Source organism: Chiloscyllium plagiosum, chromosome 14, assembly GCF_004010195.1.
Source record: "Chiloscyllium plagiosum isolate BGI_BamShark_2017 chromosome 14, ASM401019v2, whole genome shotgun sequence".
NCBI lineage: Eukaryota > Metazoa > Chordata > Chondrichthyes > Orectolobiformes > Hemiscylliidae > Chiloscyllium > Chiloscyllium plagiosum.
Genome location: NC_057723.1, coordinates 75,378,209 through 75,394,717, shown reverse-complemented (window position 1 = coordinate 75,394,717; position 16,509 = coordinate 75,378,209). Strand labels below are relative to the sequence as shown.

At 43.6% G+C, this 16,509-nt stretch overlaps 1 protein-coding gene across 2 annotated transcripts in view; it reads left to right on the top strand.

Annotated features, from left to right (window-relative positions):
- The window catches only part of LOC122556810 (slit homolog 3 protein-like), a 654,707-nt gene that overhangs the window by 588,926 nt on the left and 49,272 nt on the right, over positions 1 to 16,509 (top strand). For both annotated transcript variants that reach the window (XM_043704014.1, XM_043704015.1), the window contains 3 exons: positions 5,024 to 5,187; positions 8,952 to 9,076; positions 12,572 to 12,669. In XM_043704014.1, the coding sequence (XP_043559949.1) occupies positions 5,024 to 5,187; positions 8,952 to 9,076; positions 12,572 to 12,669 (387 nt within the window). The remainder of the gene's footprint in view (positions 1 to 5,023; positions 5,188 to 8,951; positions 9,077 to 12,571; positions 12,670 to 16,509) is intronic.

Sequence of the window (16,509 nt, the reverse complement as noted above, 5' to 3'; positions counted from 1 at the left end):
ATGCAATGGTGCCGTACATCTGAATGTCTTCCTTATTGTTTCTGTTGTACTTTGGTAATGAGATTATTCAAGTATCTGGACTGTTCCAAAGACAGAGATTAACATTTTGTTTTTTTTGATGTCCTTTCTCTCTTTCTGTCAGTGAGGGAGAGCAGAATGTGATACACACATTTGTTTGATTAGTTTGTCCCCTTGCATTTGGGCTCAATTAGGAGGTTTAGGGTTAACATGTCATAACGTTTTGAGCACTGCTAGAAGCCTGTTGTCAGGATATACATGTTAATTGTTCGGTGATGAACTGTGCTATATGTAGCAGAGCATTCAGGTGCAAATCCACTTGAACATCACATACTCACTCAACAGAGCTCTGTCAAACACCCCAGATGATGACTATGGCCATTTTGCATCAAAGGTCAAACAAAAACAACTAGTTCTTGTTTCTATTAAGCTTCAAAACACCTTTGCAACTTTTTCTCAACCTTTCATCATATTTATATCTGTCCTTCACTTAACAGAACATCATAATAACAAAGTTTTTCAGTGTTACCTTGGAAGCATAATGTAATTGGAGCCAAGTTGATTCCCAAATGTTACTCCAGTGTACCCATATTGGCTGAAAGATTCAATCACATAGTGGTTATTTCATTGGACTGATCATGCAGGGGTGGGATTTAAATTTAATCTAAATAGTTGGAATAAAAGAACTTTGCTTTGTGGATGAGCAGATAAAATGGCAAGGCAGTACATATCCAATACATTGCTGCTTCCTCTCTGTCAGACTTGTTGGTAGATTGACCTCCCCAAGAGGTCAAATAAGTAGACATTCAAGGGTATTGCCTGACATTTGCCCATGTTATGAGGGCCCAGTGCTGTCCTGGGCAATGTGTCCAATGAAATCTGGAGGCCTCTGAACAGGTGACCAGAAAGAGGTCATTTTGTCAGGTCAAAGGCCAAAGGAGTGGGCCAGTTGATCAGAGTTCAGGACCAGCGTGCTGCTATGAGGGTGAAAGATAAGGATGGTAAGATTCGGGAACCCTGGATGATAAGAGATATTGAAAGTTTAGTTAAGAAGAGAAAGGAAGCAAATGTAAAGTTTAGGAAACCTGAAATCAGATAGGTCCTTGAGGAATATAACAGAAGCAGAAAAGAATTTAAACAGGTAATTAAGAGGGCTAAAAGATGCCATGAAATGTCCTTGGCCAGTAAGATTAAGGAGAATCCCAAGGAATTGGATACATACATTGAGAGCAAGAGGGTTGCTAGTGAAGGGGTGGGTTCACTCAAGGATAAAGGAGGGAATTTGTGCGAGGAGCCAGAAGAAGTGAGTGACATCTTTACTGAGTAATTTGTATAAGTATTCACCGAGGAGAAGGACATGGATGATGATAAGGTTTGGGGAAACATGTTGATATTCTGCCATGTTAGTATCAAGGAGGAGGTGGTGTTGGGTGTCTTGAAAAGATTCAAGGTGGTTAAGACCCCAAGACCTAATAGTCATTATTTGGAGATGATGACACTGGACTGGACTGTACAGAGTTAAAAATCACACAACACCAGGTTATAGTCCAACAGGTTTATTTGGAAGGACTAGCTTTCGAAGCACTGCTCTTGTTGAAGGAACAGTGTTCCTTCAAGGGCATTTTACAGTGAGTGGGTCTGGAGTCACATGTAGGCCAGACTTGGTTAGGACAGCAGATTTCCTTCCCTAAAGGAGTTTTGTGAACCTGAAGGGATTTTACTTCAGTTGGCCACGCTTTCATGGTCAGTGCTACAAATATTTGTAAAATTAGTAATCCACCATCTGCCATGGTGGGATTTGAACCCAAGCCCCAGAACATTATGCGGGTCTCTGGATGACTAGCCTAGCGGCAATACTGCTATCTTGAGTAAAACACCTTACCACCAGTAGAGAATGAAGAGTTTCATTCCATTAGCCTGAGCTAGCAGCTAACCCTAGCCCCACATTTTGAGAGTCTAATGATCATGGTTTTCTTCATAGTTTAACAGTTAAACAAATATTATTTTACCAAACTCTCACCGGTGTATAATAATAGTTCATTAAAATAAATTTTCTTTAACTTTCCATACTACAGAATGGACCTCAATCTGCTAAGTGATTGAGCTATTAATTTCCTCTGGATGACTGAATGACTTAGCTGGAGAGGGAGTTGTTATTAATGAGCTGAACTTTTTGTCTGCGGAACTACTTCATAGATTTCACTCAACCTTTTGCCTCCTTAAGAATAACAGTGCAGCGGCAGTGAAAAGTATTGCTGTTTGACTTGTCGTTGCGATGATGAAGCACTTTGCAATATACCTTGAACAGAATAACAAAATAGCCAGACACTTCTGGACTCCATTAAAGGGATAATACAATTTGTGCATTAACTTGAAATAAACCAAAGGCTTTGATAAACAGAATCAGAAACAAACAGGCATTTCTTTCAACTTGGTTATGAGTAAAACTAAACTTTTACGTGTAGTTGACCAGGTACATACTGTTGGTATAAAAAGAATTAAGGGATGAAGGGACCGATTGAAATTAATGTATTCATCAGGAATTATTGTGCTAATGTTCTCCATTTGCTGGTTTAATGGTTTTAGTTAAGAGGATTTACACCACATGCTTTGCATTATCATTTGCTTATTAAACAAGAGTCTCTGTTGAGTTATATCGTGCATAGTTCATAGCACTATCAGTAATGAAGATGCCAAATTACACATTTTTTAAACTTGTGTTTTCCATAATCTGCTTTCTGTATTCTTTTGAGAGACCGTTTTACAAAACTGATGGGTGTAGTGGGATACTGCCGTTTCACTTCTGACCCCCTTTGGTTTAAATCAAGCTCAAAATTAGATAATGATTTTCCTCTGTCTTCCGTGTTCCGATGTGAAATCCCCAGCGAGCATAGTTGTCAATACAATTCGACTCTGAGTTCGTTTATTTCTATCCCCACTTCCAATTTCATTGCCTGCTGCAGTGGCTGGGGAGTTGTCTAAATTTATCCATGGTTAAAGATGTGTTGCCAGGGCAGAGGACCTCATTGCCAGGTTGCTAATGTTGACAATAGCCTGGGGTTTAATCCCAATTCTGGCTGAGGTAGACTGAAGGCTCATGTCTTCTGCTGCCCTTTAGTAAAATCATAGCATAAAACTGTGGCTTGCAACCCTTGATTAATCAAGGTCGGTGCAGGCAGAAGACGAACTGTGCATTGTAGGGAAGGACTGGGTGGAATTTAGTATGGAATATCCGCATCTCATTTCTGGTAGCTGAGACTAAGTGTCTTTGAGATGGAAAGTCGGGAGGAATAAATGCAGAAAGGAAAAAGCAAATAACAGGGCACTGGGAAATAAGCAAGGAAGTAGGATTGGTTGAATTTCTTTACTAAAGACCATGCATGGGTATGATAGGCTAAATGGTATTTTCTTTGGGATTATTCTGCAGTATTTGATCACCATGTCCAAATTCCTGAGACCATCTCCCAGGGGCACTTAGTCTTGAATCTGCCACTGAGTATTATTCCATCCACTTGGAATTTTTAACATCTGGTAGATTGGCTTCAATGATTTGTTAAAATTCATTCTCAGGATATCAATGTTGCTGACAAAGCCATCAGTTATTGCCCCTCTTTAATTGCCCTGAAAATGGTGATGCATTTCCTTCATTGCAACTGAATGTCCTGCTAGCACACTTCAAAGAACTAGGCGAAAGTGAGGACTGCAGATGCTGGAAATTAGAATCAAGAGTGTGGTGCTGGAAAAGCACAGCCGGTCAGGCAGCATCCAAGGAGCAGGAAAGTCGACGTTTCAGGCAAAAGCCCTTCATCAGGCATGAGGCTGGGAGCCTAGGGCATGGAGAGATAAATGGGAGGGGGTTGGGGCTGGGGTAAGGTGGGGAGAGGGGAAATGAGGAGACTGGTGAAATCAACATTGATGCCTTGGGGTTAGAGGGTCCCAAGGCAGAAGATGAAGCATTCTGCCTCCAGGCGCCGGGTGGTAAGGGAGTGGCGATGGAGGAGCCTAGGACTTGCATGTCCTTGGCAGAGTGGGAGGGGGAGTTGAAGTGTTCAGCCACAGGGCGGTGGGGTTGGTTGGTGAGGGTGTCCCGGAGATGTTCTCTGAAGCGCCTACTCACAGAGCGCTGTGCTTTTCCAGCATCATAGCTGTTAGGCATTGCTGTGGTTCTGGAGTCTAAAACAGGTAAAGTTTTTCTCCCTGAAGGATATTAGTAATGAGATGGGTTATTTTTTATTAACAGTCCCATTGTTTCATGGTCACTTTTACTCATGCCAGCTTTTTATTCAAGAGTTAGTGTAAACTCTCAAGTTGATGTGATTGAATGTAAAGTCATGTCTCCAGATCATATTCCAGCTCTCTGCATTGCTAGCCCAGTATCATAATCACAAGCATGGAATTCCAACATTCTGAAAACAGGCCATTGGCCCATCGGGTTCACACCAACCCTCTGACGGCACTTCACTCTATCCCTGTAACCCCGCCTTTCCCAGGGCTAACTCAGCCAGATTGCACCTCCATGGACACTATGGGGTAATTCCCCATGGCCAATCCACCCTACGCTTCAAATCTTTGGACTTGGGGAGGAAACTGAAGCACACAGAGGAAACCCACTCAGAGGGGGCCACTCAGAGGGGGAACATGCAAACTCCACACAGACAGTCCCCCAAGGGTGGAATTGAACCCAGGTCCCTGGCGCTGTGAGTCAGCAGTGCTAACCACCGAGTGACCGTGCTGCCAATATAGTTGGATCTGGCCCTGCACATCTTCAGCTCACTGAGTGATACAGTTGAGCGGCAGTGGGTTGGTTATTGGCACTGGTATGTTTAACCAGTAGACTGTTTAAAAATGAAATGGATCTCTGCATGGTGCACTTGTTAAAGTCAAGGAAAATGTTGGTTGTTGTTCTTCCTGGGGAGGTGGTGGGGGGTGGAGCCTTGGCGAGAGAGGTTAAACTGACCCATTGGACATGCACTAAGCTTTCATCCCTCTCTCTGTCTGCTTCTAGTGCCCTTGGGGCTAATCCTTTGTACTGTGATTGTAACCTGCGCTGGCTATCTGAATGGGTGAAGACAGGCTATAAGGAACCAGGAATTGCTCGCTGCACAGGACCAGAGGAAATGAACGAGAAACTCCTTCTAACAACGCCTACAAACAAGTTTCACTGCAAAGGTATGTTGTGTCGAACCACAGAAAAGGGTCTCGAAATAGCCTCATGCACCATCATGTCGGAATTACTAATTGAGGAGGAACGTTATGGAGAGATGCACTTGCGCCATATCCAGGAGTCCATTTTTCGGATTCCGCTAGAGATAGGAGAGTCGTCCAGTCCAACTTGTGTCATTCCTGACTCATGAAAATTAATGATGAAGTCAGGAGAGTGAATTATCAGATTGCGTCTGTGTTTAATTCTCCGAACTGTGGTCCCACCCAATAACGCTCTGCACTAGCAGCAGTCTACCCAGTGTTTTTGCCAATTGAATAGAATTAGGAAGTGTGCAAGCTGGAAAGTCTGATGTGTATGGAGCCAGCTGACACCACCCCTCCCCCCATCTCCACCCCCCCAAAAAAAGGTGAACGTAAGAACCAGGAACAGGAGTCAGCTGTTTAACCACTCAGGCCTGCTGCTCCATTTAATACCATCGTGGTTGATCAGATCTCAGCTTCGACTCCACTTTCCTGTCTATTCTTCAGGACCCTTTAATCCATTATTTGTTAAAAATCTGTCTCTCTCCCCCTTCAATTTACCCGATTTCCCAGCGTCCAGCACACACTGATGTCCACCATAAATTGGAGAGACGTAATTGCTCCTCATTTCTTGTTTAAATCTGCTACCCCTTATCTCAAAATTACTACCTCTCATATTAGATTGCCCCAAATGAGGAATGAGCTGCCTCATGCCTATACTTACTCTGTTTCTATGTGTACTTTGGTAAAAACAATAACTGCAGATGCTGGAAACCAGATTCTGGATCAGTGGTGCTGGAAGAGCACAGCAATTCAGGCAGCATCCAACGAGCAGCGAAATCGACGTTTCGGGCAAAAGCCCTTCATCAGGAATATTCCTGATGAAGGGCTTTTGCCCGAAATGTCAATTTCGCTGCTCGTTGGATGCTGCCTGAATTGCTGTACTCTTCCAGCACCACTGATCCAGAATCTATGTGTACTTTGTCAATCTCCTTTAGCACCTTGTATTAGATTTCAATTAGGTTTCCTCTCATTCTTGTAAACTTCCGAGAGTATAGCTCATAACTGCTTAGTTTCTTTTCATAAGACAAACCCCTGATCTCTGGAATCAATCCAATGAATCGTCTCTGAATTGTGTCCAATAAAACTCCTCAAGGAAGGGGACCAATGGTATTTTCTAGCTACTGTTCCTAAAGAAATCGAGGTAGGCTCATCTGCTGCCACAAGCCAATCAGCTTGAACTAAACAATGTCATACAGCAGGGAAACAGGTCCTTGGGCCCAACTCATCTATGCTGACCAGATATCCTAAACTGAACTAGTCCCATTTGGCTACATTTGGCCCTTATCTCTCTGAACCTTTCCTATCCACCTACCTGTCCAATTGTCTTTTGAATGTCGTAATTGTACCTGCCTCTACCACTTCCTCTGGCAGCTCGTTCCACACGTACATCACCCTCTGTATGAAAAGGTTGCCCTCAGGTCCCTTTTAAATCTTTCCTCTCACACCTTCAATCTCTCCCGTCTAGATTTGGACTCCCCTACCTTGGGAAAATGACCTTGGCTATTCACCTTATCTAAGCCCACATGATTTTATAAAACTTTATAAGGTCACCCCTCAGCCTCCTACACTCCAGGGAAAAAAAATCCCAGCCTATCCAGCCTCTCCTTATAACTCAATCCTCCAGTCTCGGTAACAGTCAAAGAGCGTGGTGTTGGAAAGGCACAGCCAGTCAGACAGCATCCGAACAGCAGGAGAATCAATATTTCGAGCAAGAACCCTTCATCAGGAATTACAGGTGGCCTAAGGGGGCTGAGAGATAAATGAGGGGAGGATTGGGGCTGGGGGAAGATGGCTGAGAGTGTGATAGGTAAATAAAGGTGGGGTGAAAGTGATAGGGCGGAGAGGAGGATGGAGCGGAAAGGTGGGAAGGAAGACGAACAGGTAGGACAGTTCAAAAGGGTGGTGCCGGTTGGAAGGTTGCATCTGGCATAAGGTGGGGGGAGGGGAAATGGGGAAACTGGTGAAATCTACATTGCTCCCATGTGGTTGGAGGGTTCCAAGGTGGAAGATGAGGCGTTCTTCCTCCAGGCATCGGTTGGTTAGAGTTTGTCGATGGAGGAGGCCCAGGACCTGCATGTCCTTGGTGGAGTGGGAGGGGGAGTTAAAGTGTTCAGCCACGGGGTGACAGGGCTGTTTAGTGCATGTGTCCCAGAGATGTTCCACAAGTTGGTATTGTGTCGCCTCAATGTAGAGGAGACCACATCTAGAGCAATAGACGTATAGATGGACTGTGTGGAAGTATAGGTAAACCTCTGTCGGATGTGGAAGGATCATTTGGGGCCTTGGACGGAGGTGAGGGGAGACGTGTGGGCGCAGATTTTGCCCCTCTTGCAGTGGAGGGTGGGTTGGTGGGGAGCAAGTGTACCAAGTGCCTTCTTCACTACCTTGTCTACCAGTAACCCCACTTTCAAGGAACTATGCACCTGCACCCCTAGGTCTCTCTGTTCAACATCCTGCCCATTGCCCTACCATTAACTGTGTAAGTCCTGCCCTGGTGTCTGACCAAAATGAAACATCTCGCATTTACCTAAATTAAACTCCATCTGCCATTCCTCGGCCCACTGGCCCAGTTGATCAAGATCCCATTACATTCTTCACTGTCCACAATACCAGCAATTTTGGTGTCATCCGCAAAGTGACTAGCTATGCCTCCTATATGCTCATTCAAATTGTTTATATAACTGGCAAATAAAGGGGAGGTGATGGCCTAGTGGTATTGTCATGAGACTACTAATCCACAGACCTAGGTAATGTTCTGGAGACCTGGGTTCAAATCCTACCACAGAAGATTATGGAATTTTAATTCAATAAAAAAAACCTGGAAATGTTTGGAAAAGCCCATCTGTTGCACTAATGTGCTTTAGGGAAGGAAACTGCCAGCTCTACCTGTTCTGGTCTTTAGGGAGAAAGTGAGGTCTGCAGATGCTGGAGATCAGAGCTGAAAATGTGTTGCTGGAGAAGCGCAGCAGGTCAGACAGCATCCAGGGAACAGGAGAATCGACGTTTCGGGCATAAGCCCTTCTTCAGGAATGGTCTATATATGACTCCAGACAGCAGACTCTCAAACTGCCCTCACTCTGTGAATGAATAAAATAAAAGGCAACAGTGGTCCCAGCCATTGATCGTTGTGGACACCAGCAGTCACAGGCCTCCAGTCTGAGCAACAACCCTCTCTCTATCTTAATTTGGTGTCACAGAAATCCGACAATGTGGAAACAGGCTACTCGGTCCATCGATTCCAGATTGCCCCCCACAAACATCATCCCACCCTATTCCTTTAACTCTGAATTTTCCACAGCCAATCCACCTAGCCTGCACATCCCTGGATGCTGTGAGCAATTTAACATGGCCAGTCCATCCTAACCTGCACACCTTTAGACTGTGGGTGGAAGAGCAAACCCACGCTGACACAGTGAGAATGTGAAAAATCCATGCAGACGGTCAACCGAGGCTAGAATCAAACCTGGGTCCCTGGTGCTATGAGGCAGCAGTGCAAACCACTGTGCTACCCAATGTCCTTTGTCTATGTTTTTTCCTCCTCAAATCTCTTGAACACCCTCCTGTAAAAAGTGCAGGGTTTGTTTTGCATGGGAAATACAGAATCATTATGCTTTGGGGTTCCAGGATAGCAGGAGTAATCTTGTAATCTTAAACTGCAATAAGATCTGTTTCTTTTATCCTTTCAGATCCACTGAACATTGCTATCTTAGCCAAATGCAACCCCTGCCTGTCCAGTCCTTGCAAAAACAATGGGACCTGTAACAGTGACCCCACTGAGTTCTTCAGATGTACCTGTCCCTATGGGTTTAAGGTAAGAATGTAGTTGGGAGAGTGGATAAAAATGGTAAGATTGTTCTTTTAGTTATCTTTACTAAAAACATTGCCATGAGCACAAAATGGAGTTTAGTACCTGGTTTGGAGAATTTTAATCCTAAAACTCTCTTCCATCAGCTCCAGTATTTGGCACATGGAATGTAAAATCTTCTAACATGCCCCTACTCCCAGATCCAAAATTAACAATAACACCACAAGTTTTATGCTGCATTCGTAAAAAGACATCTCTCTACATCTGCTATCCATTTCCTAAGCTTTCATGATATGGTTCAATTTAGCCCTTAGTGCTTTTGTTTTCTCTGGTTTGATGGAGCCTTTCTTGTTTGGAATGCGATGTAATTGGAAGAAATAGTGTTTTGAGTGGGTACATTGCATGCTATTGGATTAAGACATGTTTTGTCATTTGGCTGTGCAAGAGTGATTTTAATGGCTCGTTTATAACCTCAAAGTTTCCCTTGATGCTTCTATTTTCCTGTCAGTTTTTGAATCCCTCCTGAGGGGATTGTTCTGCTGACGATCCAGTGAATTATCCGGGGACGGTGATTGCATAAACATCGTCACTGTCTGCTATCATAGTAACGCACTCAACAGTGACTGTCCGCAGATCGTTTAATAACAGGGGAGAAAGTTCACAAGTAGTGACATATTTGACCCCAACTTGGACTATCGATGCTCTCAACAAGACAGTCTATTTCCACATTGATAAACTTGTCAGATTCTGTCCTTGCATTGACTTCCCTGCTGCTGAAACTCTCATCCACACTTATTGTTACCTCTAGATTCACCTATTCCAATTTACTGCCCTCCCTAAACCTGAGGTCACTCTCTTGCTCTGTACGTCAAGACCTGTTCATTTGTAATGCCTGTGCTCGGCTGGTTTCCGTTAACTCCTAGTTAAAGTTTGGATCCAATTTTAAAATGCTTATTTTTTTTTCCAAATCTGTCCGTGGTTTTGCCCTCCCTAGACCAGTGACACCTTCAGTCCTACAACCTTCTGAGGTATCTGCATTCTGCCAATTCTGGTCACTCCAACATCCTCAACTTTCATCCCTCCACTATTGCTCACCAAGTCTTTATCTAACCCTAAGCTTTGGTATTCCTTCGCTAAACCTCTCTGACTATCTTTCCCTTCTATAATGCTCTTTAAAGCCTACGTGTTTGACCAGGCTTTTGGTCACCTGCCCCCACATCTTGTTAAACTTGCAATGGGACAGTTGATGATTTGTTCCCATTTCTTCCTTTTACACACAAGCACATCCACCAGGTGTCAATGGGTAGCAATTAGAAGATGAAACTCAAGACTGTCCAACTCTGTATGGTTCAGATACCGACTGGACAAGCTTACCAAACTACAATCATAGAATCTCTACAGTGTGGAATCAAGCCAATCGGCCCATCAGGTCTACACCAACCCCCCCAAAGAGCATCCCACCCAGCCCCAACCTCCATGTACCCTATCCCTGTAACCCTGCATTTCCCATGGCTAATCCACCAAGCCTGCACATCCCTGGACACTATGGGGCAATTTAGCATGGCCAATCCAGTCTAACCTGCACATCTGTGGACTGTGGGAAGAAACGGAAGCACCCAATGGAAACCCACACAGACTAAGGGAAAGCATGCAAACTCCACACAGACAGTCACCTCAGGGTGGAATCAAACCCTGTCCCTGGCGCTGTGAGGCTGCAGTGCCAACTCCTGAGCCACCATGCCACATTATATTGCACAATGAACTTCTTCATGGGCATACTGCCCTCACCTTCCAGTCTTGCAGTCTTGCAGTTATAATCCCCTCCCCTGTTCAGACAGAGAAAGCTGATGTTCTACCTTCTACTCAAAACAGGCTATACAGTGATAGGTTAGGGGGGCTAGGTCTGGGTGGGATGCTCTTTAAAGAGTCGGTTTGGACTTGATGGGCCAAGTAGCCTGTTTCCAGACTGTAAGAAATCTATGGAAAAAAAATGTGTTTCGGGGTTTTGGGGAGAAGGGTGGTGAGAGAGGTTGTTTTGAGGAAGTTTATAAAGCTGGGAAGAGAGATAGCAAGATTGAGGGTTCATGGTGAAAGTTCCAGAAATTAGGGCCAAAATGGCTTAATCTTGTTTTATAATTAACTTTAGTTATATTTGAAATGGAAGAATTTGCCTGAACCTACAATTGCCTATAAAAGGGTGAATACAGTTTATTGCACAATTGCACTTGTGAGCTCTTCAACTGATCGGATAAATAGTGCAAATTTTCATCTCCCATCTGAAATGAAAGCAAAGTGCTGGAGAAACTCAGCAGGTCCAGCAGCATCTGTGGAGAAAGAGTAGAGTTAATGTTTGAAGTTCAGCGACCCTTCTTCAGCACTTCAAGGTTGCTCAGCCCTGCTGAGTTCCTCTAGCAATTGCTGTTTTAGTTTCAGATCTTCAGCGTCTTCCGTTCATTGTTTTAATTGATTTATTCATCTCCCATCTGCTGGGAACTGGGTTGGGGTGACTCCAATCTCAGCTAACAGAATCCTGAAGAGCCATCTGAGACAGAAGATCGCTGTCTTTTATCAGGTGGATTTCCCTTGTGAGAAGATGGTACATTGCTCTCTACCACTCTCTAATCTGTGTCTCATTGAGTTTCTTCTGCTAGCACTTGATGTTGAAGGGTCAAACTCAAACCTTTTGCGATTCTAAAGGTGCCCTTCCTCTGCTCATGTTTGTGCATATTTGAGTTCCAAGGCCTAACCATTTCAACCAGAGAGTTTACTTTTTGTGGTTTTAGTCGGAACAGTAGAGTGACACGATAGCTCAATGGTCAATGCTGCTGCCTTGCAACACCAGAGACCTGAGTTTGATTCCACCCTCAGGTGACTGTGCGGAGTTTACCTGTTCTCCCTGTGTCTGTGTGGGTTTCCTCTAGGTGCTCTGGTTTTTGTCCGATATTCCAATGATATGCAGGTTAGGTGGATTAGCCATGGGAAATGCAGGGCTATGGGGATAGGGTATGGGCATGAGTCTGGGCAGGATGCTGTTTGAAGTGTTGGTGATGGGCCGCATAGTCTCTGTCTGCACTGCAGGGATTCTGTGAACTCTGCCAGCTTTTTTGTGTATGTTTGTGTGTGTGTGTTGTGTGTGTTTGTGTGTTTGTGAATCATCCTATGTCTAGTTTAACATTGCTTTCAGTAGTCCCTGTTATAAAAATGCAAATTAATTCAGCTTAAACCTTATGTTTGATAGCCAATATACATGGGTCCCTTACTAATTCTGTCCAGGCTCAGAATTGGAAATGGACCACTTGGTTTTGGTACCAAGTCTTGTAGCTACTTGTTGAACCAAATCCTGATGTACATCACCATTTTCACCATAGGAATGGAAGAAATTGGCGAAGTTATGGGATACTATGCAACTCTGGAAGGCTGCACATGCATTATTGTAGGTTGGGGAATTGTACTCCTTTTCATAGGACATCAGTGATTTCTCCGATCCTTCTGTTCTCACAGGGCCAGGATTGTGGTGTTCCCATCAACGCCTGCATCAACCACGCATGCCAAAATGGAGGAACCTGTCGCCTCACTGAGGGGGAGAAGCATGGATTCAGGTGCTCATTTATATCATCAACTGAGAGAGATTTGATTTTAGGTCTATGGACCGTAATCTCAGTGCTTCATAGCTGGGAATTTAAAGGATAACCTATCTTACAGTTCACTTGCAAAGAATAGAAGCCACACGGCTCCTGAACACTCAAAGTTCCAACCTATTGTGATTCAGCAGCCACATCCAGTGCCCACAGTCCTGCTGGTGCTGCCGATACATCAAGTACTCCCCACCCCTGAGGAGCTTCTCCCAGAGGAAGTGGGACTTCTTGTCCTTGGACTTCCTACATGCAGCCCATCAACACCAACTACTGCGCCAATGTCTGTGTGGCACGATGGCTCACTGGTTAACATTGCACAGTGTTAGAGACTCATGTTTAATCGCACCCTTGGGCGACTGTCTGTGTAGAGTTTGCACATTCTCCCTATCGCTGCGTGGCTTTCCTCTGGGTGGTCAGGTTTCTTCCCACAGTCCAAAGTTGTGCAGGTTAGGTGGATTGGCGATGGTAAATTGCCCATACTGTTCTGCGATGTGTAGGTTAGATGGATTAGCCATGGGAAATGCAGGATTACAGGGATAGGAGTCTGGGTGGGTTCTTTGGAGGGTTGGTATGGATTTGATGGGCTGAATGGCCTGCTTCCACACTGTAGAGATTCTTTGAACAGCCAAATAGTCATTAGAGTCTTGCTGGGCAGGCATTTCTCCCCTGGGATTTTGAGAATGGCTCCCTTGACATCTTAGGTAAGGAGGTGGAGAGCATGCCACCCTGTATAATACAGCCTTGATAGGATTTGCTCAGATGTCTTATTACAGAGTTGTCAGGAAAGTCTGGATTTGAAGGTTTAAAATGTTATAAAAGTTACCATGAGACGTGGCACAATAATTAAAGTGGGGACAAAAGTTGCAATACTAACTTGATGACTTGGATTGGGCACTTTAGCTATTTGCATTTGGTGAGGGTGTTGAGGTAGATTCTGAGAGTACTCATACAATGGGGAAGAGAAGATTCTGAGCTGGTTCCCATTGAAACATTAAAGATTACTTTGACCTGTAATGATACCTTTGAGGTATTGATAAACTTCACAATTAGTGAACTCATGCTGAGTGGAAAAATTTAAGTGTTTCAATTTACTTTGAGAGTAGTAGATCTATGGAACCAGATACTCAGCTAGGCAGTGAAGATGTTGGCATATTTAAGAGGTAACTGGTAAGGTATTTGTCCATTGGGTTTATTTGAAATCACAAGCTTTTGGAGCTCTGTTCCTTCATCTGGTAAAGTGACCTATTGGACTGTAACCTGGTGTTGTGCGATGTCTGCCTTTGTCCACCCCAATCCAAAACCAGCACCTCCACACCATGGTGAGGTACTAGCTAGAGAAAGTGACCCAAATGTGCCTGGAACCTTCCTGGGTTTTATAATGCAATTGGCACACAGCATAAGAGTTGACTCACTGATCAGTCAGTCCTGTTTTGCATTTCTAAAGAGAATTGTGGAATCATTGAGAGCCTGCTATATTATTTATGGGAAGGAAAATGTTAATTGAAAATTGCCCCTGTTGTTTCAAAGAAAAGAATGTTCAGCAAATGGGGGGATTTTTTTAATTGCAAACAAAACAGTTGGTTGTCAGCTTTGATGCAATGACAAAGTGAAGCCCTTGTGATCATTCATAATAATGCATTGGGAGTATGTTAAAATTGTATTGTGTTAACCTAACAAGGTTAAGCAGCACTCAAGACTTGCAGTTTCAAAAATACCTCATTGTCGGAGAGATGGTGACAGATTCATGTCTTTGGCTGCCGTGTTAGATTTTACAGATCTGCTATCTTTTCAAAATGCTTTCTTCATTGCCTGGAGCAGAAAATGAAACTCTGAAAGTTGATAGTATCTGAAAATCTCCCAGGAAATTAAGTTGATTTTATTGGGGGTTTATGGTTGAATGATTGCGTCTTTTGAAGTGTTATTTCTGGGCAGAGACTATGACTAAGCTCCCATGAACTTTCTACAGTCTCGTACACTAGGTTCAGAAATAAAAATGTCACGCTCTTGTCTGGTCTGCTGCATCAATAACCAAAGCCCAAGACAGCTTTGTTTACACTGGATAGGAGCCAATGATCCAGCGCAATAATAAGTATAATCAGTAAATGCCCAATAAAATTCATATTTTTAACCTTTGTGGATCTGCATTGATTTAGCTTTTCTTACCACAGATCTCTGGTTTAATTGGAAAGTTGAAATTAAGAGAGTGTGGGGTGTGAGCTCACAACTTCTTAACATGTCCATTGTCTTGGTCAAAGTCAATAAAATCTAATGACCTTAACTCTTGAATATTCACGATAGAAATATCAGGTGCTCTTCTGTGCACACTGAGATGTATCTGAGTGATATTAGTACAGAATTTTGTGGTGAATTCTCAAGAGTATTTGCCTGAATAAGCATTAGTTTTGGATTGTTATTACTGAGCGAAAGTGAGGACCGCAGATGTCGGCGAAGTCAGAGTCAAAAAGGGTGGCGCTGGAAAAGCCACATTCCCGATGAAGGGCTTATGCTCGAAACGTCGACTCTTCTGCTTCTCGATGCTACCTGACCTGCTGTGCTTTTCCAGCGCCACACTCTTCAATGTTGTTATTGAGGCAGGTAGCTCAAGTCAGGAAATCTCTCAACCACCTCAATGTAAAGCCCATCCAATCTATTTGCATTCTGTAGATAGATACAAGATGGGGTCAGGCCCATCATTTGGAGAAACAAACCCAGAGGCCAAAGGAATGGGAGAATGTCAAGGCAGACTGGCTAAAAGGCCCACCATGCTACTCTGGATTCTTGCCCCAGTTGTAAAAGTGCAGTTAGGAACTCTAGCCCTCACTACTCATTCACCCCATCACCTGATTCCTTACTGTCTCCTCGTGACGAACCTCACTCACACCCCCATGACTCCTTATGCTATCCTTGCCAACCTGCTGAGCATTCACCGTTGGCAGGGGTCATGTACAGCTGAAATAAGAGTAATGAAGAAAAAATAAAAAGAGCAATCACTTTGTCTTGGTAGTCAAGGAAATTGCCATCTGTGAAGTCCCTCTCATACCTTTTAAGGTGAAAGCAAACAAACTTGAATTCATCACTCGCGTCAAAAGCAGCTAATTTTAAAAATACTCTTTAACCTGTCAGAGTCAGAAATCCCTGATGATATTATAACTTTGAAACTCAGACAAGCTTTTATAATAAAATGACAATAGTCCGTCAGGAAATGTTAACAAATGCTATACACCTATATCAACTGGCCTGTCAATTCAAGCAATTGGTATAGTCTTTTTTAAATAATCACTGGCATCATCCAGTTTTCTTACCCCCTATTAATTAGAGTTGAAAATTTAATTTTAAAAAAACTTAAGTTTAATAGGTCGATTTTTCTTTCAAACATAGTTTAATATGCCAACTAGTGGGCTGCTTTGTCCTGAATGGTGTCAAGCTTCTTGAGTGTTGTTGGGGGCTGCCCCCATCCAGGGCAAGTGGGGAGTATTCGATCACACTCCTGACTTGTGCTTTGTAGATTGTGGACATTTTTGGGGAGTCAGGAGGTGAGTTACTTGCCACTGTATTTATAGCCTCAAAGAATGAGAAGTGATCTCTTGGAAGTTACAAAAGTCTTAAAGGGATAGATGTGGAAGATGCAGAAGGAATGTTTCTCCACAGTTTAGGTTCTGGAGCCAAGAGTCACAATTTCAGAATAAAAGGAAAGCTCTTTAGGACTGGGAATGGTGAATCTTTGGAATTGTCTCTCCCACGGAGCTGTGGAAACTCCCTGATTAAGTAAATTCAAGAAGACTCCATAACTAGAGGGCATAGGTT